The sequence below is a fragment of the Sebastes umbrosus genome, chromosome 22, assembly GCF_015220745.1.
Source record: "Sebastes umbrosus isolate fSebUmb1 chromosome 22, fSebUmb1.pri, whole genome shotgun sequence".
Taxonomy (NCBI): Eukaryota; Metazoa; Chordata; class Actinopteri; order Perciformes; family Sebastidae; genus Sebastes; species Sebastes umbrosus.
In genome coordinates, this window is record NC_051290.1 from 19,330,659 (window position 1) to 19,355,972 (window position 25,314).

The window sequence follows — 25,314 nt, forward strand, 5'->3', positions numbered from 1 at the left end:
ATGCATCACTCTTGAAATAGTCAGGGGGGAACTTTAAACATGTGACACCCGCCTTACTCCTTCCTCTTCCGGTTCCGGCGATAGCAGGTATGGCGGCTCCTCTGCTTTACTCTGTAACATTATGACTTTATAATCCGCTGTAATCCTACATTTTAAAATAAAATGTGGTTGAATTCAAGTAGAGATGATAATAAGAACAAGTGTTTGTTTCCAAAAGTGTGACTATTGTGTTAGATTGTGTTTTCTGTGAGGTAGTATAGAGATGTTGTTCCTGTTGTCGCTAAGGCCGCAGCACGGTTACCATGGTTAGCACGGCTAGCATGGTTACCATGGTTAGCATCATGTTCCAGTATTAACTGAGTATTGTGTTTGTTTTCCAGCTTCAACATGGTGCAGCGCCTGACTTACCGCCGTAGGTTGTCCTACAACACCGCCTCCAACAAAACCAGACTGTGAGTGAGCTTTCTGACGCTACAGTGTCTCTGTTATGTCGACTGCTGTTTGGGACAGCTGACTAACATCATTGCATCTTCAGTGTATGATCAGCTGTGTAATCTCTCTATCGTTGTCCCGCTGCTGTTCTGTTCTTTAGGTCCCGGACGCCCGGTAACCGTATTGTGTACCTGTACACCAAGAAGGTCGGCAAAGCTCCCAAGTCAGCATGTGGCATCTGCCCAGGAAGACTGCGTGGAGTAAGTCAAGTTATTGTATTTGTAGTGACGGCTCTTTGCTTTCCCCCAGTAAGCTGAATGTGTGCAGTGACTGGTCTGAGTAAAGAGGTGCATGCATTTGAGATCTGTGTGTCCCAACCGTCCTGAGGCCTGTACTACGACGCGAGTTCAACATACCCAGGGTATCTTCTCGTTATCTGGCTTCACTAACCCTAACAAACGAGATCTCGCTAAACTGTACTACGAAGCTGGTTATCAACTCAGTTAGTCAACCCAGGGTTTCTCAGCCTGGCTGTGAGCGCATTCACATGAACGGGACGGTGTTTACAGCATCTGACCATTCACAGACATGGACAAGTCCATAGACCAATCACAGACATGGACAAGTCCACAGACAGACAGAGCGTCACATTTAACAAAGGAAGAAACTATATTAGACAAATACGAAGTTAAACACTTAATCCAGGCTAAAAGTAACACAGTTGAAGCTGCCAAATGCAGGAAGGACAGCTGGCAAAAGAAAAAACTCCAGATGTGTGAATGCGTAAATTAAGTTATTAATTTAACGGAACACTCAAAAGTGTCGTCTAGATATAAATAGCTTTTAGGAGTGTAATAGATGAATGGATTACACTTCTTTGTACCCTGTGAGTATCAAGTGGCGTCTATGACTATATAAACCTTATTTCAGCTGTGTTCCCCCTCTCAGGCGGTGTGAAACGGACTCGAGCAAGTCAAAAAAAATAAATATAAAAATATAATTCAAAGCGGTAAACACCCTCAGCATAAATCCAGCTGTCCTTCCTGCATTTGTCAGTTCAAACTGTGTTGTTCTTAGTTTGGATTATGACTTAAACTACTTCATATGTGTGTAATATTATCATACAATCACCGCACAGAGCTCTGATTGGTCGGTAGGAGATGCTTTTATACGAGTTGATCTCTTATTTGGAACATTACGTGCTCCGGAGCAGGTTAGGTGTTCAGCATCAGTTACCATGGTGATGTACCCCGGTAAGAAGTTATCCACCTTCGTAGGATGGAAAACCCTGAAGTTACCTCGCTAACGCCAAATCCTGCTTCGTAGAACGGAAAACCCTGAAGTTACCTCGCTAACGCCAAATCCTGCTTCGTAGTACAGGCCTCTGGTCTCATTCAATACTGCCTTCGACTTAAAAAAAAAATCAGAGGTAGTATAGTTGATGTTCTTCCTAGACCATTACTATGCAACAACACTACAACTATCTGTTGGACAAATGTGGAAATTCTTTTTCCTCTTGCTTTCCTGAATAAATCTTAGAAGTTAATGTGCATTGGATGTGATTTAGATTAGGTACTGAATAGGTAACAACAAAGCTCCCTTGACTTGCAGTTTAGTATAAATGCTGGCCCTCTCCTGTAAGCATAATGGTGCAAAAACAGAAATACTGATATTCAAAAGCATGTCAAACAATAAGAGTGTAGTTAGATTGTGCATGTGGGGTCCATGAAAACAATCTTTAAGCAATCACTTTTGAGGTTTGAACTTGAACTGCATCACTGACACAAGTTGACACAGATACAGAAGTATTTTTTTGCCTTGTTTTGCATCCTGAAAGTTAAAGTCAGGAGTAATGTAACTGTCTGTAGACATTCAGCAACATTTCCCCCAAACTTAAAGTCAAAAAGCAGCAAAGTGAATGAGGACGCCTTCTTTGTTGGGGGGGGGCTGTGCTACTGTGGACTGAAAGCAGGCCAACTAACTGATGTTACTTAATGTTCTGCAAACATTGTAGGCATTTGTCAGTACTTTTTCCATTTGGAACTGATGATAGATGGTAGTTACAATGCTAGTTCACATGCTCTTGTTGGAAATGATTGGACTGGTATTTTCTGGAATGTTCATTTGCACTCATTGAACATGCACTTAGTGAGCTAAAATTTAGGAATTAATTTGGATATTGATATTAAACAGCACCCAAGCCGAAAAAGGACTTGTGTAATGAAAACAGTTACTTTTAATTCTGTTATCAGTAATCAGGGATTTTTATCTAACCTGCTTAAACCAGTTATTTTAAATACAACTGTTACACTGGTAAACCTAAAAACAAAGCAATCTTAATGAAATCGGTGCCTCGAGTAGTTGCCTTGAAAAAGAGAACTCACAAGCTAGCACAAGTTAGTGGATTGCTAGCCTAATTGTGAACTGGTTCGCTTACCTCAATATGTGGATACATCTTCTGGTGCTTTTATACAGGCCTTTCCTTCTATTATCATGTAAGAATTAATGTAGTTTACACCTGAAAGCAAAAGAGCACACTAAAGTAAGGGCATATTTTATTGATCACAGTCAAGCAGTAGTGCTGAACCTGGAATATAGCGGTGTAAAAAGGGTGGTACGCTGGTATTCTAAGAAAACATACAGGTATTTGTGACCATGGTAGTATTAAAAACTTGGCGCACATTTTGTACTTGTCACTACTTGAGGGGGAAAAGTATTTTTTGCTTCGGGTTGCAGAACACAGTGCTCAAATCCCCTGTCTTTTAGGATGCCTAAAACCTTTCCTTCGTCATTGAGTAGTGTGGCGTTTGGTTGTCTTCAAGCATGCAGACTGTCTACATGTTCCACTGCATTTGTGGTGTGGTGTTGTTAATTTGTTCTCATTGTGTTTCTGTTCTGTCTTGTAGATCCGGGCTGTTAGACCTCAGGTTCTGATGAGGCTCTCCAAGACCAAGAAGCACGTCAGCAGAGCCTACGGAGGCTCCATGTGCGCAAAGTGTGTGCGTGACAGGTAAAAGAAGCGTTTCCCTTCATCTCATTACTTTCTTGCGGAGAAACTGTAATGATGCTAGTGTTTGCTTTGATGAAGACTGTGATAAGTTGTCGCCACTACTACTCGCAACAGTTAAATGAAAACATGGAAAAGAGAATACTGTATTCAGTATTTTGTATTGAGTTTTGATTGGCTAAAGCATTAATTCTAAATTGTCTATTTTGCTTTTATTCTCAGGATCAAGCGTGCTTTCCTGATTGAGGAGCAGAAGATCGTCGTCAAGGTGCTCAAGGCACAGGCACAGAGCCAGAAATCTAAGTAAAATGTGTATTTGTATTGCCACAATAAAAAAATGACAAACAAATCCATATTCTGTTGTGATTTGCAATGTCTTGGTGTATTTAATTGAAAAGGGAGGAAATCTGTGTGACTGGGTTTGTTAACTTTGAAATCATTGTCTGATAAATTAGGATTTATTGCAAATATGTTGAACAATGTTAGCATTGTAAGAATTATTCTACATTTTTTTTAAATTAAGTTTTACATTTGGCCAAATACAATATGGTCTACAGTTAGCGATTTTGCATCACGTTAGTCAGAGGACTGTTTTTGACTGTAACAACCTTTAAAATAATGTCAACATATTTCAACTGATTGTGTTAATGTCAAGAGAAAACAAATGGCAAAGATGCCTGACTTACATTAAAAAACAACCCCCTTTCTTAAATGCACAGTTTAGTTTGTGAAGTTTGGATGTAGCCCTTAAAGGATTCAACAAAAATGTTTACCTAATGCACCATCCTATGACCCAAATATTTGTATGCTGTGATTTTGGGAAGATTGAAAAAGCTCTGATTTGACTTTCGATAAATTAATCATCCTGGTCAGTCATCAAGATGCATTTTACTTTACCCACAATGGAGCGTAGCCATGATTAAGCTGCTGAAAATCAGACGCAAGCTTCTTTAAATCTGATAAATGAATATGTATTATTTACTGTATTAAAAAAAAAACATTTACATGTACTACACTGGGCCAAGTCAGTTTAATTTACTAAACAGGTTAACTAGGAACTAGTCAATGTTGTGGTCACTTACAAGAAATTGAGATGACTACCATAATCAGAAGAAATCAAAGCAATTGTATTTATTTTCAAAGCACTAAATTGTTATTTCCACAGTTTGGTTTAGTGTCCATACATCTGTATGTTATACGGATTACGCCACCTAGTGTTCAACTCAAGGAAATGCATATATTTACGGATGGATAGAAACGCCACTGCAGATAATAATAATAGATACAGGAAAGAAGTTAATTTTGTCTGTTTTACATTGGGACATATTTTAATTTCAAAGGGGCAAAAAATCACACCATTCGCCTAATAACAATCTATGAATATAAACCCATAAAGTTACATCCATGATATAATAAACGCTTTGTAGGAAAGGATAAAAGGATATACAGAAATATGTACTTCCTTTAAACTACTGATCATCTGTTTTTCCACTGTATTTATTCTGCGGCATTCTGGGAAGATTTGCAGGACTGGCTGTCAACCAAAATCCAACTACTTGCTCCTCTCACAAGAGAAAATATTGTGTTTGGTATTAACATGAAGGACATTAAGAATGACTTAATATTGAACAATCTGATACTGCTGGCAAATTTTGTCATCCAAATGGAGGAGAATGAAACCCCTATTTTCCGTTTTCAAAAGGGACCTTGTGGACAATCATCTCAGTGCTTTAAGACTAATGAAAGGACAACGTGCAACGTCTCTCCTCAGAGTTTATGAAGAACTGAACATACATGATGATGACCCCTAGAGCTACTATGGACGAGTGCAGTCTTATTATTATTATTTATTTATTTCTGCATTTCTTTTTTTGTTCCTTTAATTATTTTCTACCTCCTCTTTTATTTTTATTATATTATTTTTTATAATTTAAGTTATCTTTCCTATCCAATTATGCTTTGTATGTTAGAAGTATTGAGTTTAGATAACTCTTAATGTTTGTAAATTAATTTTCTTCAATAAAAAATAAAAAAGGCTATACAGAAGGATGTACTTCCGGGACACGTCAACATAGTCGCTGCGCATGCGCAGACGGATCTCGGCCAGCAGCAGCAGCAGCAGCAGCTGATCAGAAGCTATAGACAGTTTCTTTATAAACCATGGAGACAATATACAGTTTACCGTTCGCTCTGCTGGAATGCCCCAACATAAAGCTGAAGAAGCCGTCGTGGCTGCACATGCCATCGGCCATGACTGTGTACGCGGTCGTGATCGTGTCCTACTTTCTCATCACAGGAGGTAAAATGATCTGCTAAGCTAAACAAGACGGCTAGCTGGTTAGCATTACATCTACATAGTGTCAGCATTGATACAAAGTTAAAGCTCATTCATGTGCGGTGAAATAATGACATATATAGTAGGCTTTGGTTGCATTTGTAAAACATCTGGTTAACGTTAACGCAGTTAAACATAACGTTAATGAACGAGAGAGTAGGCTGACTGCAGTCAAGCTAGCACCATAATGCATCTCGGTCTATGTGGCATTCAATTGTAATTGTAATCTATAAATTCTGTTTTTTATTTGTTTATCTATTTTTCTTTCTTTCTTTTTTCTTTCTTTAATTTATTTTTCTCCATTTTGTTTTATCCATATTTCATTTTATTTTTTTATGAGGAAAAGGAAAAAAAAGAAAAAGGGAAAAATATATATATATATATATACACACACACAGCCCGTATTCAGAAATTGTGCGTTTGAAACAAGCTGTCTGGATTTCTATCCATTTGTGATGTCACAAATATACAATATTTAGATCATTACACGGTTTTAAACAAACATTCTAAATGTGTCCCAGTTTATTTCCTGTTGCAGTGTATGTGAATAACATCAGCTGACAGGAAGTAAACATGGACCCAAACCGTTGCCTAGCAACGCAATTCCGTTGAAATGCACTAAAACGGAGCATTTCAGGCTGAGGGTAAATACAGGTATATTCAGGCAGACAGTATGAGGAAAATAAATGTTTTTTTGAACATTACAGCATGTAAACATGTTCTAGTAGAAACACAAAATACAAGTATGAACCTGAAAATGAGCACAATATGGGACCTTTAACGCTCCTTAGACTAAGTTTGTTTTTATGGTTGTTTTATGGTCTGTTTTATTCCTACATTATAGGTATCATCTACGATGTTATTGTAGAGCCACCAAGTGTGGGTTCAATGACTGATGAGCATGGACACCAGCGGCCAGTTGCCTTTTTGGCATACAGGTACGTCAGTCAAAACATTGTGGGCATCTCAACAAACTAAAGCAAAGAGCAAGTTGGTGATGGCCACGTCATATTTAAGCCCCAGTAAATAATGCATAGCTAATGTAAGCACATTTTGTTTTTCAGAGTAAATGGGCAGTACATTATGGAAGGACTGGCTTCCAGTTTCCTCTTTACGATGGGAGGCCTGGGCTTCATAATCCTGGACCGCTCCAACGCACCAAACATTCCCAAACTCAACCGCTTCCTGCTGCTCTTCATCGGGTTTGTCAGCGTTCTCCTCAGCTTCTTCATGGCCAGAGTGTTCATGCGCATGAAGCTGCCGTAAGTCTAATCTTGTTTCCAATGAAAAATTAAGATTCAAACACCAATCTGTGTCCTTGTAAGGCAAATGATCTGCAATTCTCTGAACACCGGACATTTGTTGTTTAAGTGTTTTAACAAATTCATATTTTGTTTTTTCAGAGGATACCTCATGGGCTAAGACAAAAAGAGCACTCTTGATGGACGTACAGAGGACATCAAATGCATCGGGGTTCAACTAAAAATATGGATATACGCAACCTTTGTTATAATCAACAACCATTCAGGACAGAAAGCACTGACCTTGCTAAAGAAATTAGACCTGGCTGCATTTACAGTCTCACACTGGTGCTCACTGACTTCCTTCCCTCTATTTCCCTCCAAATTTCCAAGCAAACTGATGCAGCAGAGGATCAAATACATCACAGTTCCAGGCACATCATAGTGACCAATTCGGTCATGATATCCTCTCAGTATAGTGTATCTGTAGCAAACTTAAGAAATTCAATTTCACTTGTTACTAAAAGAAGCTAGAAGTGCCATCATGCAGCAGGTGAAATATCTTAGCCACTGGAGGAGAAAAAGGAAAGTAAGTCACTGAACACTGTTGGCATGGAGCCACCGATTTGGAATCAGGATTAGCACTGTGGGAATCATTTAGAGGGGAGTCTGAATAATTGTTAAATTGTATGTTTTTGTAAAGAAAAAAAGCCTTGAACGTGTCACAGTTGCATTTTTGTACAAGAATGTGAAATAAATCTTCTTTTCAGAGCTTGCAGTCGTCATGTATATACTGTTGTCTATCATAAACATATTTAGAGTCATTTTCTACATCAACATATCAAGAGCCACATCGGCAAAGAAGAAAATAAATAAATATATATATGAGGGCTGTTAAAGTTAACACGATAACGTGTTAATGCAAATTTGTTATAACGCCACTGATTTCTTAAATGCATTAACGCAACTTGCAATTTTTAGATTGTAGCGGGCTCAGTTCTAAAGCTAGAGGGAAGATACTGGTATATGAAACTAGTAAACCTAAGGAATCCATTGGTACTACCAACCATGTCATACTAGCTTGTCACAAAGGAGGCTAAATAACACTCCAAACTTAAAAACGGTCATGGCCATTTTCAGAGGGGTCCCTTGACCTCTGACCTCCAGATATGTGAATGAAAATGGGTTCTATGGGTACCAATGAGTCTCCCCTTTACAGACATGCCCACTTTATGATAATCACATGCAGTTTGGGGCAAGTCATAGTCAAGTCAGCACACTGACACACTGACAGCTGTTGTTGCCTGTTGGGCTGCAGTTTGCCATGTTATGATTTGAGCATATTTGTTATGCTAAATGCAGTACCTGTGAGGGCTTCTGGACAATATTTGTCATTGTTTTGTATTATTAATTGATTTCCAATAATAAATATATACATACATTTGCATAAAGCAGCATATTTGCCCACTCCCATGTTGATAAGAGTATTAAATACTTGTCAAATTTACATTTTGAACAGATAAAAAATGTGCGATGAATCGCGATGAAATATTTTAATCAATTGACATACCTAACATATACACATTTTTATGGCCTGTTTGCATATCCAGTATTTAGGAGATGTGAATTCCACACAAGCATTGTAATTTGCCCTCCAGAAGGTGGCGTCATAGAGCTACCAGACAGGAGTGTTTCCTCAACATTGCCACATTGTACTGAGGTGTAACCTCCAGTAACAAGACAGTAATGAGCCTCAAATTCTGAGCCTTTTGACACTCTTGCGATTTCATAGAGATATATGTCATTAGTCAAGTGCAAGGGTTATTTAGTGCTTATGCTTATTGCTTTTTAAGTGAATGCCAGAGACTTTAAGATCTCACATTAGAAATAAATTACCAAGGACTGTTTCTAGTCTGCAATTTTCACCTCCGATGAAAATCAGACCTACCTCACAGTTGTGTGTAGTTGTTGCTATTTGGTTCAGCAGTGCATGTAGTACACCCCATTACACACAGTGGAAGATGCCGAATCTGCTAAAAACACCATCTGTTGATAATTGTGGCACCTCTTAAACCTGTATTCTCGGAGAGGGAGGGGATAACTTTCTGCACTGTGAGCTGTGATAAATCTTTGTTTTCCAGCTGTGTGGAAACAAACATTAAACAATATCACGTGTGTTGAAATAGTACATTAATACCTTAATATGATGTGACTGCTCACGATTATTCATGTTTCCGCAATTTCTTTTGCGTTCTCTGTTTCTAGGCTACGATTAAAATCATCCAAGGCAGTTTATATACATCATCCCACTCATGACACAATGCTACGATTTCAGAAGGCCAGAAATAATCAAATGAGAGATCTTTGCTTATTTAAGTCCAATGCAATAATTTAATGATAACATGAAACTTTTTGTCACACTAGACCCTCATTAAATCAGATGTTTGACAAAGGGAAATACTAGAGCTGATAATCAAGTCAAATGGATCACACCTGTCCTGTCATGCATTTAAACATGAGAAATGCAGTTCACAGCTGTAGCTCCTCAAGTACAATACTAGTACATCAGATGCTACACACATACATCATGTAATATGGTAAATCATTGCCTAATGCAATCAGGAAGTAAACTAAAATGGAACTACATATTAGAAGTAATAAAAGCGGAGGAAGTATTCCACGAAAGCAATCCTAAAGTGCTGCTGTACCTTCAACCCTCAGACACATCATGCTCTTATGAAACTATCCAATACTGCCACTCACTCCTCTCTGCCTTCATCTTATCCAGTGTCAATTCATTTTGTACAAACCTCAAATGACAAAAAGTCAAACTATGAGACATAAAAGCATCCACCTACAATAAAATGGTGTTTTGGGGTCTTTATTGCTTTGTTTCAAGCTGCCTGCTGGTATACTAGATGCCACTTCCTTCCTGGGACTTTAGCCAAGTCTAGGGAACATCTTTGGTCTTTCATGAACACCATAGATGAACTATATTATTTATTTTTCTCTGGGCACCTTTGACTGAGCACTCTTTAACATGCAAGTAACAAAACTGTTGGGAACCTTCAGTCTATGTTAAGATGGAATATGGGAACATTGGGAAATAATTGCAGACTTGTCAAACAGTGTCTATGTTCGTTTGCTCGAGACGGAGTGGGATGAGAAATAGGCTTTTACTCAGTACAGCTAGTGTTCACTTTCATGTTTATTCCACATGCACTTGATTCAAGCCGACCCTCCTAGAATAGTGATTCTCAACCTTTTCGAGTCGCAACCCTCCAGAATAATCCAGTTGGTGTTGTTAAATTTTAACAGCTGGCACCTTGGCGATGCCCAAAGTACTCTAAACACTGGATTTTTGACGCGTCCCGTGTTTTTTTCTGACCCGCCGGAAATCCCCCGTCAGATACTCGTGCAAGCGTACTGTGACTCTCACAAACACACTCAATAAAATCTATTCTGAGGCAAATGATATCACTGGTACAAGCTATGTCATGTAAAAAAAAAACATTTCCCAGTCTAAAATATGTTATATTTTTTTTCTCCACAACCATCTGGTGACCTCCGCAAAGTTATCTCACGACCCCCCTGGGGGTCCCAACCCCCAGGTTGAGAACCACTGTCGTAGAATGCAGAGGTCAGGGTCAGAATCCCCCCCCCCCCCATTCATCAACTAAGTATCATACAGTATTTTATTCGATATTCAATACATATTGATCATCACACAACATGTAATCGTCTATGCAGGTACTCCACACTTTCATCCCTGAAAGCTTTATTTTAATGTCACCATTAAGACACCATTGAATGTTTTGATAAAATACATTTTGGTTGATTAGACATCCCTGAAAATCATGGTCAAGTGAATGTTGGCAGGAATTAAAATACAAAGAGAATACAGGTTGTGCAGCAAGGTAACACGCATAATTAATGACTTTTTTTTGCACCAAAATAAAACCATAATCGACATGTCAGGCTGAACAAGTGGCTTGATTCCTAACTGTAATTTTAAAAATAATACCTGAGAAGACTGCAATTTCAGCGATATATAGTATATTATTATTATTATTATTAATGTAAAAACATTTTTCATTAGGTTACATACAAAGGCACTTTAGTTTTTTTCCCCTCAGCATTTTGTCCCCTCTAAAGTTTATAATGCCTGATCCCAGTTCTTTAACTATGTAAGAGATTAAGTGTTGACACGTCACAGCCGTGACTGTGTTCGTAGGCAGCGTTATGTCCTGAGGCGTTTGGGTTGTTGAGGAACTCCTCGACTGCTCCTTCTGTTGTGTGCTAACCCACTGTTACACTGGTGTCCATTTTCATCAGCTGGCAGCTTGAGATAAAACCATGAAGAGATGAAGTTGAATTGGAAATCAAAGAGGTTGGAAAAACAAGAAAATTTAGCTTTATGTTATGGTTGTCTATTATATGTTTGTCTTCTTTATGCAAGTTTAATAGATTAAAGCGTTGGTCCAGAAACTATCTTGGGTTTAATTGATTCTCTCAGATGCTTCGGAGAGGATACAATTTGGACGTTTAAAATAGTCACACTTACCTTCCTTTTAATGCTTTCATTCTCTAAAGATTCGTTGTGCAACTTCAAGCCCAATGCTTCCTCAAGTTCTGGAAACACAGACACAACAACACACACCATTGAGAGCTCGTTCAGCAATAGTAGGCCACCATTACACAACTTGATCCTTTTAAATAATGCACAATCCAGACAGACGACAGCATGCTCCAGCACCACCACCCTAGACAACACCACAGAGAATAACATGTGAAGTACCTGTGAGAATGTGGTCGATTTTCCCCACCACCAGGTCAGCGTCCTCCGTAGTGAAGCACATGGGGGGCTTAAATTTGAGCACATTGCGATGAGGTCCGTCGGCACTAAGAAGGATGTACTGTTCCTTTAGCCTGGGAGAAAACATTAATTATTCCCCATTCTGTAGCAGTTTGCAAATTTAAACTATGTGGTTGAGTCATTTAAAATGCCGTTTCCACAGCAGACATTTCAACTGCTGAAAGCAGGAAAAGCACAGGTGGAACTCATAACATTAACGATGGCTCTGCAGGCACACCTCAATGCATGCAGCCTTAATTCATGTTATTAATTACACCTGTGCTTTTTTTTCTCCTGCTGTGACATGTTTTTTCACCCTTATTTATTCAAGGGAACGCCCTGATCACATTCACACAGTTGCACATTCAAACCTGGAAGCTGCCGAGTACAACCACAGTCTGATCTGCTGGCCACTGAGCAGCTCCACTGGGGCGGCTGGGGGTTAAGGGCCTTGCTCAAGGGCACCTCAGCGGTGGTAATGAGGGACAGTTAAGCGCTGTTTTCTCTTTCGCCACCTAGATTTATCCTGCCAGTGCGGGGGGTTGAACCGACGACCTTGTAAAAAAGTTCTATTGCAGTTAAAAGTGTAATATTAGTTGTTTAAAGGTGCTAAATGCAAGACTGGGAGCATTCTATTGCCTCCGCAAGGCTCTCAGCATGGCGTCGGCTGAGCCGGCGGCCCACAGCTAATGGTGCTAACAACACTAACAGTGAAAACTACAGCAACAGTGCTGACAGGGCTAACAGTATTTACATTAGGGGGAACCGGAGGGTGGGCGCTACGCTTCCACAACGGCGCCGTCGGTCAGGATGGCTTTATCAGCTGTAACTGCCATATGAGAGCAGTGCAGAGCGGTGGCCGCGAGCTACCCAGTATGACACACACACATGCACCAACATGGGCTAAAAGGCATGCGTGGCTGACCCGGCTATGTCAACAAAGCATGAAGAAGCTCTGATGACAACACACACAGAGGGAGAGGGACTTCGTTCTCTGCTCAGGTAGCCATTACTCCTCTATATCTTTACATAGACAATAGTTGTTTGCTGCTATATTAATACTATAATATCATATAGAGAACCTTTAAGTTGATATTGAACCTTGATCAAATATCAGATGCTGTACTGGTAAGTCAGGGTTATCCATCATTACATCATATCGTTACATTCAAATTCTTCAGGTTACTGTTTTTTGCAAATGATGCCATTAAATAGGAAACTCCCATCATGCAACACGGAGGCTGAGAGTTTATTTTAACAAGGCATTACACTGTGATTTCATTAACAAACACACCTTTAAACCACGAAGAGCGGACAGGAGGAAGTAATTAATAATTTTCAAATTCAATATGTGTGAACTCAGAATGTTTGATGTCTTAATAATAATTAAAAATGGCATAATATGCAGCTACATGAATGGAAATATCATGATTAGATAATGAGGAGGCTATAAGGAGCTTTCACTTTCAAATATTATACACAGGAGTGCATATGTTTTTACTTTTCAGCTTTATTATCCCCTCATAAATTGATAAGCCTTTTTTTGTGATATGAGACGCGTTCTCTTCACAGAGCACCCAAGCTGTCATAACACCGGTGGAGCTTTGTGTTTGTCGAAAAACATAATTTCAGAATCATGAATCCGTATGATATAAGCATCCTCTTTGCTTTTGACGCTGCATATTATATATTTTTGTATTATTAATATGACATCAGACACTAATTGTCACACATACACTTACTTATATATGACTTCTTGGGCTTCTGCTGTAGCAGGAGTGAGCTTCAACCTGTCCTTCACAAGCTCCAACCCAGCAAAGAGGCCATGACCCCTGCAGGATGTGACGCCAGTTGGTTTAGTCATCTCTACGCTGACCTCTGCTTACTTCTCACAAATGTTACAAGTACGCTATTTTTAAGATATTCTTGCACAGAAAGTCATTTTTTTCCCCAAACATGTTCTGGATCACAGAAATATACATCAAATTGAGTCTTTTAAGTTAGAATCGACCGCTTTTCAATAGCTGTTTGTTAGAACATACTAGCAGCTGTAAGTCCAAGGTAAATATGTAAGTCTAAGGTATGTCACAGAATAACCACAAATTTATGTTTGATAATCATTGACACAAATATGTCACCACAAGAATATCTGATGCCATGCACAGAGCTAGTCAGCTGTTGCACTCTGTGGCACATACTGTAACTCTGTGTGTGTGTGTGTGTGTGTGTGTGTGTGTTTGCGTACCTGATATCACCAACCAGTGGATGTTTCTCTTTCTGCTTCTCCAGCAGATTGGTCAGGTATCGGCCCACACGCAGCGCATTACCCTGCAGATCCTCTTTCACAATCACGTCCATGACGGCCATACCGATGGCACAGGACACTGGGTTACCACCGAACTAAGAAATTTAAAACCCACACACAGAGGAAAAGATTACACCATGGTTCTATTCACACCACCTAGGAAATCAGCTGCTTGATCATCAGGAGAGTCTGGTTACTGAGGACAGAACATGATGCAATAAATACATAACAGAGAGAGTCAGCATTGTGTTTTTGTTTATGCTAAACTGACAAGTAATTGATTCAACTCGCTGGAAAAGGTCCAAACTGCAGCAAAGTAGTATTATCCAAACTATTCTCCTTTCACAGGAAATATCTGTAATCTGAGGACGTCAATGAAAAAAAAAAAAACGGGCTCGGACGGAATTTATTTTTTCACTATAATGTGGAAAACAGATGTGTCGATGCGCTTGGCAAGTATAGACAAGAACATCATGTCAGGAATGAGGTCGGGTCAGTGCCATTTCTGGTCAACTTGGAAGAAAAAGCCAAGATCATGTAATCTGCCTTTGTAATACACACAACTACTACATCATTTAAATGTGATATATTATGATATAATATATTGAAAGTTATTTATGTAATTTATTGGGAGCAACATCAGGTGTACAGTGTTTCTCTCCATCAGCTAAATTGTATGACATCTGTATGACATCATAATATGACATGTGTAAACAGCAATGACCACTAACAGTTAAATTGTCCATTTGTACATGGTAAAGTTTATCAGACTATTTTATCTGTAGTTTGGAATTCATCCTATAATTATCATTACTGTCAATGTGTACTTTATTTTGTATTATTCATTTTTATTTTAATCTATTTATTTTATCTTATTTTCTTTTTTTTTTAATTTAATTTAACTGTTTTGTTTTTTTATCCTTTTTGCATCGGCAGTGGTTCAGGGTTGGGTGGGAGGGGGCTTTGTGGCAAAAATACCAAAATATGGAGGGATAATCGTTTACATTAGTGCTCTATTTGTATGTTTGAAGAATGGTACAAAAGAAAACTGACTTTTTATCATATTACTTGCACAATTCTTCATTGCGCTAGGTAATGCCCTTACTGTATTGAAATACTCCATTCCAGATGTCATGAAGGCCTCTGCCACCTCTTTAGTCGTGACCACACATGACATGGGGTGGCCGTTGCCGATAGGCTTTCCCATCGTGACGATGTCAGGCACAAAGTCCTCTCCCTGGAGCTGGAACGCCCAGAAGTGGGAGCCAACACGTCCGAAGCCAACTTGGACTTCATCAGCGATGAAAATGCCCCCTGCCTTGCGGACATGTCTGTGGAGGGGCAGAAAAACATCCACGCGTGTAGAAACAACACTAATTAGTAACTAATTCTCTCGATAAGGCTCCCACTCGCAAATAGCAGCACTGTCTGGGGTCATCTAAGGGGAATATTCTTTAAAAAACACGTCTTTTTAGATGTGTAGTTGTTCATTGCTTCGAGCATTTTTTGCATCCATTTAATCATTTCAGAATGACAGCTCTGTGTTGGTGAACTGATTCTGAACAGCAAATAAAAAGAGTGCTGAGCATTGACATGATGAATCTCTGCAATAACTTGGGTACGTACTTTGCCACTTGCTGGAAGTAGCCCAGGGGGGGAATGACCTGCCCGCCACAACTCTGCAATGACTCAGCAATAAAAGCGGCAATCTGCAACAAGAGAACGGATCACATCTACAGTAATGACAGACTGATAAACTGGGAAAAGAGGAGGAGTTCTGGTATCTTTGACCAGTAGATCTCCCTCCTTCGTAAGTGGGCCGCTTCACTTTGCAGTTGGCAGTGCACAAACAAGAGAGAGGCAGTCATGTAATGTTTGGACAGACATTCATGTTACTGTAGGTCACTGTGGAGTAAAACATTCATGCCAGCGTATTCACTTGACAAAAACACACACAGTTGTGTATTTTATAAGATCAGCAGGATGCAACATTTAATTATATACATGTATCATATGTGTTCTTGTACTCTTTTTGTTGTTTGGTGTCCTCCTGTAGACGCGTATCTGCACAAACATCCATTAGAAACTGCTAAATCCATTCTGTATAATCCCTGGGCTGAAATCCCGTCCCTCTCGCCACTGGAAGCAGGGTTGGATCGAGCTTTTCAACATACCATTAAGGGCCAACAAGCTTGGACAATAAGAGTTCCTGTGAACTGGGGTTTGACCCTAAAAGAGAGCTTGGCCTGAACCTGGAAAGAGGAAAAAGGGAAGGAAAAGGGAAAGGTGGAAAATCTAATGAGTATTCATAAATAAAAGGGCAAACAAGGCAACTGCCATGGAAGTCAGGAATGAAAAAATATATATTTTACTCTAAATATATTAGGGCTGTTAATCGATTTTTTATCAGTTCAAAATGTACCTTAAAGGGAGATTTGTCAAGTATTTAATACTTTTATTAACATGGGAGTGGGCAAATATGCTGCTTTATGCTAATGTATGAATATATTTATTATTGGAAATCAATTAACAACACAAAACAATGACAAATATTTTGCAAAAACCCTCACAGGTACTGCATTTAGCATAACAAATATGCTCAAATCATAACATGGCAAACTGCAGCCCAACAGGCAACAACAGCTGTCAGTGTGTCAGTGTGCTGACTTGACTATGACTTGCCTCAAACTGCATGTGATTATCATAAAGTGGGCATGTCTGTAAAGTGGAGACTTGTGGGTACCTATAGAACCCATTTTTATTCACATATCTTGAGGTCAGAGGTCAAGGGACCCCTTTGAAAATGGCCATGCCAGTTTTTCCTTGACAAAATTTAGTGTAACTTTGGAGCGTTATTTAGCCTCCTTCACTCTATCTTTAAAACTGAGCCCGCAACAACCTCCGAAAGATTGAAGAGCGTCCGGGCCCATCGAATTCTTTAGATGTTAATTAAAATTAGCAAGTTGCGTTAAAGAAATTAGTGGCGTTAAAACAAATTTTCATTCACACGTTATTATCGTATTAACTTTGACAGCCCTAATATATATTTATATCTGCCATGTTGTCATACTTGAGGAAATTTGACATTCAAAATGTTTAGATAAATTATTGACTTCATTGTGATGTTATTCTGAGGGTCTGGTGTCATTGCCATTTTCTTGCATGCTCACACCAACACGTTAGCATACCAGTTTTATAACATTGCATAAGACTTTTTGGTAACGCTTTATATTAAGGTTCTTGTAATAAGTGCATGCATAATAAAGTATGTATTCATGTTAATAAGGTCAACCTCGCTTTGAGTAACACAACAATATCAAACACAAAAAACTGTACCTTGCCTCCTTTTCCATGGACTCCGTGTATCATATCTTTGACTTCATCTGAGTATGCTGTGGCAGGGTCAGGGTGGTCTGCTCTGTATTTGCCTCTGTACACATCTGGGCTGGGAGCCTGCGTAAGGGACGAGACGTTGAGATGATTACTAAAGCAGATTCACAGGCAGCGGCTGCGTCCTTATTCTCACATTCACATACAAAAAGGAGGCAGATAAAATATATGAAAATGTCAGGATTCATGCTAAATTTGCTTAATATTTGACATTAGTGTTGATGAACACCTTTGTCATAATAGAGGAGCTACTCAAGCTGGAAAAAAATGAAAATTAATTGTTGACACTTGTGAGACTACTCCAGCAACGTCTTGAAAAAAAAATCTTTTTGTTACATTTTCAAATGTTTAAAGTAGCTTTCCAAAGTTACAGTATGACACCTGCTGACACAAATCTTCCTGTTAACACACCCAGAAGTACAGCAAATTTAACATTTTGGTCTGACATATGTCGAAACAAGATCTATGCGAGCATAATGAGATAAACACGCATAGCTGTTTGAGAGCTGTCACGAACACTTCTGAAAGCAAAAATGTTGTTATCTTTGAGTTTACATTTCAGCCCCGGCTCAATGATCATGAATAAAACATGCAAGCTGGCGAAACAGACCACACCTTGTAACACTAGAGCTGGGTATTCCAAAAGCTGCCATATCAAACGAGAGAGCATTTTGCCATTGGATCACACCAGCCACGACGACAAATCCAGCCAGGTATGTAAAGTGGAGGGTCCAATGGCCCCTTCTCCACTTCCTACCCCCCTACATCCAGTGCCCTTGCTCAGACCACACCCATCTTCAAAGACAGCCTTCTTCATGTTGATCTCAACTACACATCTGTGAAGACTGCATTGTTGTGATGCTATTGTGTTGACCACAGCACAGACGACACAAACACCAGACAAAATACTCAAATGATGACTCACACACAGACCTGGAAGGTGAAAACAGTACCAGCCACACGCTGTCGCGGCTGGTAACTAGGATCACAGCAGAATGCACAGAAACGGGCAACACAAAGCAGTAAAGACTCTGAATGTAGATATTTGAGCTTGTCTGGTCACAGACCGGTCACTCCAGACTGATTTACTCACAAAACAGCTTCAAAATTGTTTCAAAATATAATAGACAAAGTCATACACTTAAAGAGGTACTCAAACAATTTAGAATTGCATTTTCATAAAGTGTGGGGCTTGACTTTTTGTCCCTAGTATGAGTCAAACTTTAAATACTTCAAATACTGGCTCCTTCAATTCCCTTAATGCAACTCAACAGCATGTTTTATTATACCTTTCTTGCAGGTTTTCTGTCAGATATTATATAAATGTCAAGCCTAACCCAAGATAACCCAGATGACATCATCAAGGGGGGATCATTTTAATCAACACTTGAAGGGGTCAAGTGCACCTTTAAATGTTGATTGAAATGATCAAATCAAAACTTTCCTTTAAAAAAAGACTATTAGTTATTGCTGTTAGTTAGTTGAACATGGTATACCAACAAAAAAAAAAGCTTTAGTGTTCGACGTAGGTTAATTAAACGCCTCGTAGCAAAACAGAAACTGATTCACAAACATTAAACAATTATTTAAATATAGACATCGCAGAAATATGATTTGTTTACGACTCAACTAAGGAGCTGGAAAAGTAGCACAAGAATCTCGGCCATGACTGACATAGTTTTATGGGCGCACGGCGCACCCAGGGCAAAACCGTCCTGCTCTGCCTCATTCCAGAGGCACTCTTCAAGTGGAGATTCTGTGATTGCTAAGGTACTTGGAGAATTTAAATTGTCTTAACATGATGTGCACTTCACACTTTTAACTAAAAGGAATAAAGCCTCCAGTACCTCAAGTAGTTTTTCACTGTAGGATTGGGCAATCTGGTTAATAATAATCTGCTTTTCAGCTGTTTTGCCGTTCCTCTCTCTGTCCTCCGTAATTAAAAATGTGTTTTCAGAGCAAAGCTAAAACTCTTACATCTGACACCAGCAGTAAAAACGCCTCCCTTTCAAAAGCACTTCGGTTAAAACAACTTGCCGTGTTGCATTTGTTGGAAAAAAAAACTGGTTTTGCCTCTGGCTCTTCGTTTCTTATCCACACACACATACACACATGTATCCCCGTGCATGCGAAGGAGCGAACACTCAGTAGCCTGCCAAAGCCCGGTGGTGCAAGTTGAGTCATGGCTTTTTAATAGTGTGCCGGTTGGCAGACAGGGAGAGAATGAAGCACTCACCACATGGACAAATGGATTCTGCTCATGATCTGACTGGTGGTGGAACTTATACGGACTGATGTCAATGAGCGATGAGACGTGGCCATGATACGCACTGCAAACAAAGCAAACACAGGCCGTGGGCCACATCAGTCAGCTCTCTCAATAGCAATATAATGTGGAGTGTGCAAAACATGGATAAGTGTAGACAGAAAGGACTCATTGTCATCTATATATACTTTAATTTTGTTTATCTGGCACTGTATTTTTGAGCAACGACCAGGCACTTACTTTTCCAACGTGATGATATCTTTGTGGCCTGTGTACTGCCATGCTAGGCGGAGGGCCAGGTCGTTGGCTTCAGAGCTGAAGTTCAAAGGGGCAAGGGTTACTTTGAGTTACTCAGTCACCACAAAATACACAGCTGAAGCCATGGATAACACAAGCACGTCAGTTTGACGTTCGACTTCCCATTATGAGGGCACACGTGACACGTAATTATTAATATTGGCTATAGAGGAACTGTATATTGATTAGTACTAGAGTGATCTTGTTCTGGTGTCTTAACCTGTGTGTTGTTGTGTTATAACCTGGAATTTAAAATGCAAAATCCGCTTCTGGCACTATGGCGCAACAAGTTAGCTACCTGTGCCAGTCTTTACATGTTGAGTACTTGCAAAACTACAGAGCTGGCAACCTGAGAGTGAATACATGGCCTACACATTGACTCGTTTTCTTCTACACTCCGGTCAAACATATGTCCATTCGACCACAGGAACATTAGTGAGGTGTTCCCGTTCATTCTTAAGGTGTTAGATGGGGTTGAGGTCAGGGCTCTGTGCAGGCCGGGCAAGTCCTTATACACCAAACTCAAAACCAGAAAGGGTCTTCTCCAAAGTGCAATATTGTCTATATTGTTGCCGTATGCTGTAGCATTTCCCTGAATTGGAACTAAGGGGCCCATATTCCATATACAGTAGTATATCCTTTCCCTCTTGTCTTCAGTGTGCAATCTGATTGCATTATTGCACTTTTGTCCAGTGATAACCTAACTTAACCTCCATTTTTTCCGTTTTATAACTGTCTCTCAAGGCACCTATCCTTGACCAGATAATTCCTGTTCACAGTGCAGACCGCCAGCAAGTGGTGTAAATAAGTAACCACGCCAGACTGGTCCAGTTTGATGACTAGAGGCGTCTCGGTCGAGGCGTGGAAATTGGGACATGCTTTATATAATGCTGTAGTTCTTTGGTCTTTGGAAGTCTAGACACTCTCTGGAAATGCTGACCTGGAGAGTTCACTTTCAAATTTGCATTTAAGGGCTTTAAGTCCCTCATATCTACATAGTAATGTTCACGGAGTCCGCCATGTTGCACCGCCATGTTTCTACCATAGACTGTATATAAGGAGCGAACGTTGTCACAGTGACGTCACCCACTGGTTTGTGGACTGATGTTTTTGAAGCCTTGAGATCGGCATTTTGGCAACTGAATGCTGAATTAGACATTTTTAGGCGACCAAAAAGGTTATAATTAACTTTCATGAACTGAAAACACACTGTGAAAAGTTTTAGGACAAAAACTGGACAACGCCCTAAAGCATCCCCTGCTTTATGGTCTATTTGACTCTAAATGGGACCATAATTTACTAAATGAACATCATGCTGTATTGAAGAAGACTTGAAACTAGTGATTGAGAACATAAACTCATGTTTACAATGTTTACTGATGTAATAAATCAAGTGAGGAGTAGGCTCATTTTCTCATAGACTTCCATACAATCTGACTTCTTTTTGCAACCAGAGGAGTCGCCCCCTGCTGTCTATTAGAAAGCATGCAATTTTAAGGCACTTCCGGCACATTTCAGACCCCGTAGTTCACCACTGGTTTATACAGTAGCCCAGAATGGACAAACCAAACACTGGTTCTAATGAGAGCCTTTCTCGTTTTTTGCGTTACCTGATGACCGCCGTATTTCTCCGATACGCTTGGATTAGGTATTCAGTTGGTTCCAATCTGCAACCTCACCACTAGGTGCCACTAAATCCCACACACTGCTCCTTTTTAGTCAACTAATGCCATTTCTAAATCAACATAATGATCAAACTTGAAAATCCAGACGAGCAGGAAGCTGGTTCAAGGAGGATAATCTGCTCCATCTGGTTTTTTTTTCTAGATAGTCCCTCAGCACACAGTTCAAGGACTGAAATCAGATTTGAGACAAGACATGAGCAAATGATAATCTGTCAATCAATTAACCCACATACCCAGAGTTGACAAAGTAGCACACAGACAGCTTGTCGGGCAGCGTGGCCTGCAGCCTCTGGGCGTACAGTACGAGGTTGTCATGCAAGAATCGCGAGTTGGTGTTGAGCAGTTCCATCTGCTGAGCTCCAGCCTTCACCACATCCGGGTGACAGTGGCCCACTGCGAAAACGGAAGAAAGTAAGCACACAGGATTAGAACTGGCCCGAACATTCAAAGAACAAATAACACGTGTTGCTCCTTTAAATCATCTGACTGTAATTTGAGGTCAAAACACACCACGACAAACTGATATTAAAGGCCCATAATTGGAGGCCGTGCACTGGAATTAAAGAGCGAATGTGAATGTGGTCGACCAGGAGACATCACGTTATACATTCCTGTCTTTAGTCACCCCCAATTAGGTGTACATTACAACTTCATAGAGGTCAAGTCAGTCTGCTCATGCACCTCTATAGCTTTGATGGCACATTTGAATGCCAGCGCTAACATCATGTTCCTGTACTGTATTGTAAGAGAGAACAACTCTCTTGTTCTGCATTTTTTTGTTGGAAGTGATGACATAAAAAGTGATATCAAAATAGATCAGATTATGTGCAACCGTGTGTGTGTGTGTTGTTTACCATGAGCCACATTGTTGATGCAATCCAAGTAGCGCCGGCCCTTTTCATCATACATGTACTGGCCTTTGGCTTGCACAATCTTGATGGGGTCATGGCTGAAGAAAATCTTACATGATGGCCTGCAGAGGAGCTCATATTAACATTTTCCACACACATCACCCACTGGTTTAACAGGTTTTATGTTGTAACAGTGGTAAAAAGAAATAGGCTATGAAGAGTCATGGTCACAAGAGGAAAATTCAAAAGCGTAAGCTGTACAGTGTAATGCAAACTACTGCTAATACAATTATACTAACAAATGAATACATACAATTTGTTGTGGGGCAATTTCTAGAAATTTCAGTGCACAAAAAGTTGATTTCCAGCTGCGCCTCTAGACATCTGTTACAGTAACTTTAACACAGTTTACAGGAGGTGTCTCAAGATGTGAAGCTGCTCTTACTTAATCATCCTTATTGCAAGTTTGGAAGTAAAAGAAGTGCAAGTTAATGATCTTACCCAATGTGCTTCTTCCTCAGGTCTATGGTCTTCTGCTTCTCAAGTCTTTCCGCAGACATCCTGACGTTGTCCAGCTGGAGGACTGACGCTCCTCTCTCCTCCACACTGACTGACTGACTCCAGCATTACCTAACATTGCTGCTCGAGCACACAATAACCCGGACGCGCGCGCGTGCGTACAGGAAGAAAAGACACATCAACACCCAAACACTAGCCGCAGCTCGCGCAGCTCGCGCAGCTCTCTCGTGCTGCCATCTATAGCCGGAAAGTTCCATCTGACAGCTCGCAGGTGCCTCGATGACGAATGACGTAACGCAGGAATGCCGACAGGCTGTTTAAACACCTGCTCCACAGCTGGAGATACACTATATGGTATATCAATAAAATACAACATCTACTTGGAGAAAATAGTGTCATCGCCATAGAAGCTGCAGGATATGTCAGTGCTTGTCACAGCCTGAGAGACGACAACAACAACAACAACAACAACAACCACAACAACAACAACAACACATAATAGATGGAACTCACACTCTGCCTTTTATTTACTCCTCTACTTCATGTTTTTTTTTCTTTTCTTTTTTTTTACATTTATCCTTTGATATTGCAATATATTTTTATTAATAGTTTTTTTATTTGTTTGTTTTGTTTTATTGACACAACAAACATTAATTACCTCTTTATTATTTTCTTCCATTTACATGCACGTTCTTTTTTAGATATCTATATATTGTAATTTGCTTAATGAATTGTATATATGTATGTTATTTTTTTTATTATTTATTATTGAATTGACGCTTTGGCAATATTGTTCACCTGACGGTCATGCCAATAAAGCAAATTGAATTGAATTGTATGGTTTTTTGACTAAATTTACAGTACATTAAAGGGAAACTACGCCCATTTTCAAAATTCATACATGTTATTCCTATGGTCTAAGACAGTCCAAAGAATATTAGTAAATATGAACAACTCTTTCAAATTCAAAAACTAGAGTGCTAAAACTCAAACTGATGTCACGATGATGTCATCGGGTATGAAATCTGCAGCTGATCCGGATAACGAACGGGAGACTGATTTTGTGGACCCACAGAATTTCTTTTTTTATACCCAAATGAGCTTTATAATGACCATCATTTATAAACGGTAAATTAATAATTAATTCAACTTAGTCAAGTTATTTTTATTGTTAACAAACAATGACATGATGATTAATAATGTTTACTAATTATTAGTAATGCTATCATTTCTGTTATTTCATCATTCCTTTGTATAATATGAAATCAGTTAAATTATTATTATTAAATAATTATCAGTTTATTGTAGCAGACATTTTAAAATTGTATATACTATATTAAGTTAGTGATTACCAAATGATTTGTAAACCTTTAAGAAATTGTTTATAAAACAAGATGAAACAGAAAACCAACAATTAACCATTGACAAAGCAACTAATTAACTATCTAAATAATGTTTATAGATGCTTTACAAAGTATTTATTAACCATTTAACAAGGTATTATAATCATCAGTTGCAACTTTATAATAGGCATCCAAATAATGTTTATAGACCTTTTACAAATAATTTAAGGTTTACAAATAACAATTTTAATAATTAACAGATACTTATACACAGTATATATACATATATACTGTATATATGTAATGTTAGTAGCTACTTTAATTTTTTGCCAATTTATACTTCTATTCCACTACAATTTAGAGGTAAATATTGTACTTTTTTTTACCTCACTACATTTAGTTACTGGTTACTTTACAACATGTATATTACATATCCAAAAAATTCATAATATTCACCTCGACCAGCTACATTATTTTAAAAAACTGCTTACACATTAAGGCATCAGTAATAATAATCCAATAACATAATATGATGATAGTATAATACTGAGATGAGTAAATTAGCATATATAAAGGTAGCCAATACTTGCATACATTTCCTTCATAGTCTGGATATATACATAAAATATGGTATAACATAAGGTATATATAAAAACTTAAAAAAAACTTACAATCATCATATACATACAGGCACACACATATGAAGATTGTAATACAGTAAAACAAATGTTTAAGTTTCTATATGGTGTATATGTGCAATAAACATGCAAGCTTTAAATGTACGTCAA

At 39.0% G+C, this 25,314-nt stretch overlaps 3 protein-coding genes across 3 annotated transcripts; 2 read left to right on the plus strand and 1 right to left on the minus strand.

Annotated features, from left to right (window-relative positions):
* rpl34 (ribosomal protein L34) lies at positions 1-3,792 on the plus strand. The gene is made up of 5 exons (XM_037757725.1): positions 1-87; positions 381-452; positions 593-692; positions 3,339-3,442; positions 3,662-3,792. The coding sequence occupies exons 2-5, from the start codon at positions 388-390 to the stop codon at positions 3,744-3,746; spliced, it is 354 nt and encodes a 117-aa protein (XP_037613653.1). The 5' UTR covers positions 1-87; positions 381-387; the 3' UTR covers positions 3,747-3,792.
* Positions 3,793-5,515: 1,723 nt separating this feature from the next.
* ostc (oligosaccharyltransferase complex subunit) lies at positions 5,516-7,789 on the plus strand. Its single transcript, XM_037757724.1, has 4 exons — positions 5,516-5,738; positions 6,619-6,712; positions 6,839-7,036; positions 7,178-7,789. Exons 1-4 carry the CDS (start codon positions 5,600-5,602, stop codon positions 7,194-7,196), a joined length of 450 nt encoding a protein of 149 aa, XP_037613652.1. The 5' UTR covers positions 5,516-5,599; the 3' UTR covers positions 7,197-7,789.
* Positions 7,790-10,750: 2,961 nt separating this feature from the next.
* Positions 10,751-23,319, minus strand: etnppl (ethanolamine-phosphate phospho-lyase). The gene is made up of 13 exons (XM_037757723.1): positions 23,166-23,319; positions 22,668-22,786; positions 22,047-22,206; positions 20,072-20,146; positions 19,802-19,895; positions 17,512-17,628; positions 15,802-15,884; positions 15,281-15,506; positions 14,116-14,270; positions 13,613-13,702; positions 11,814-11,944; positions 11,580-11,647; positions 10,751-11,357 (listed from the first exon to the last, which is right to left on the minus strand). Exons 1-13 carry the CDS (start codon positions 23,222-23,224, stop codon positions 11,256-11,258), a joined length of 1,479 nt encoding a protein of 492 aa, XP_037613651.1. The 5' UTR covers positions 23,225-23,319; the 3' UTR covers positions 10,751-11,255.
* Between the last annotated feature and the right edge of the window lie 1,995 nt (positions 23,320-25,314).

Coding starts and splice junctions, on each gene's coding strand:
- rpl34 (XM_037757725.1), top strand. CDS start 388: ATGGTGCAGCGCCTGACTTACCGCCGTAGGTTGTCCTACAACACCGCC. Junction 453..592: donor GCCTCCAACAAAACCAGACT/GTGAGTGAGCTT, acceptor TCTGTTCTTTAG/GTCCCGGACGCCCGGTAACC. Junction 3,443..3,661: donor GCAAAGTGTGTGCGTGACAG/GTAAAAGAAGCG, acceptor TTTTATTCTCAG/GATCAAGCGTGCTTTCCTGA.
- ostc (XM_037757724.1), top strand. CDS start 5,600: ATGGAGACAATATACAGTTTACCGTTCGCTCTGCTGGAATGCCCCAAC. Junction 5,739..6,618: donor CTACTTTCTCATCACAGGAG/GTAAAATGATCT, acceptor CCTACATTATAG/GTATCATCTACGATGTTATT. Junction 6,713..6,838: donor GTTGCCTTTTTGGCATACAG/GTACGTCAGTCA, acceptor TTTGTTTTTCAG/AGTAAATGGGCAGTACATTA.
- etnppl (XM_037757723.1), bottom strand. CDS start 23,224: ATGTCTGCGGAAAGACTTGAGAAGCAGAAGACCATAGACCTGAGGAAG. Junction 22,207..22,667: donor CATCAACAATGTGGCTCATG/GTAAACAACACA, acceptor CCGTTTTCGCAG/TGGGCCACTGTCACCCGGAT. Junction 15,507..15,801: donor TACTTCCAGCAAGTGGCAAA/GTACGTACCCAA, acceptor GCCCCTCCACAG/ACATGTCCGCAAGGCAGGGG.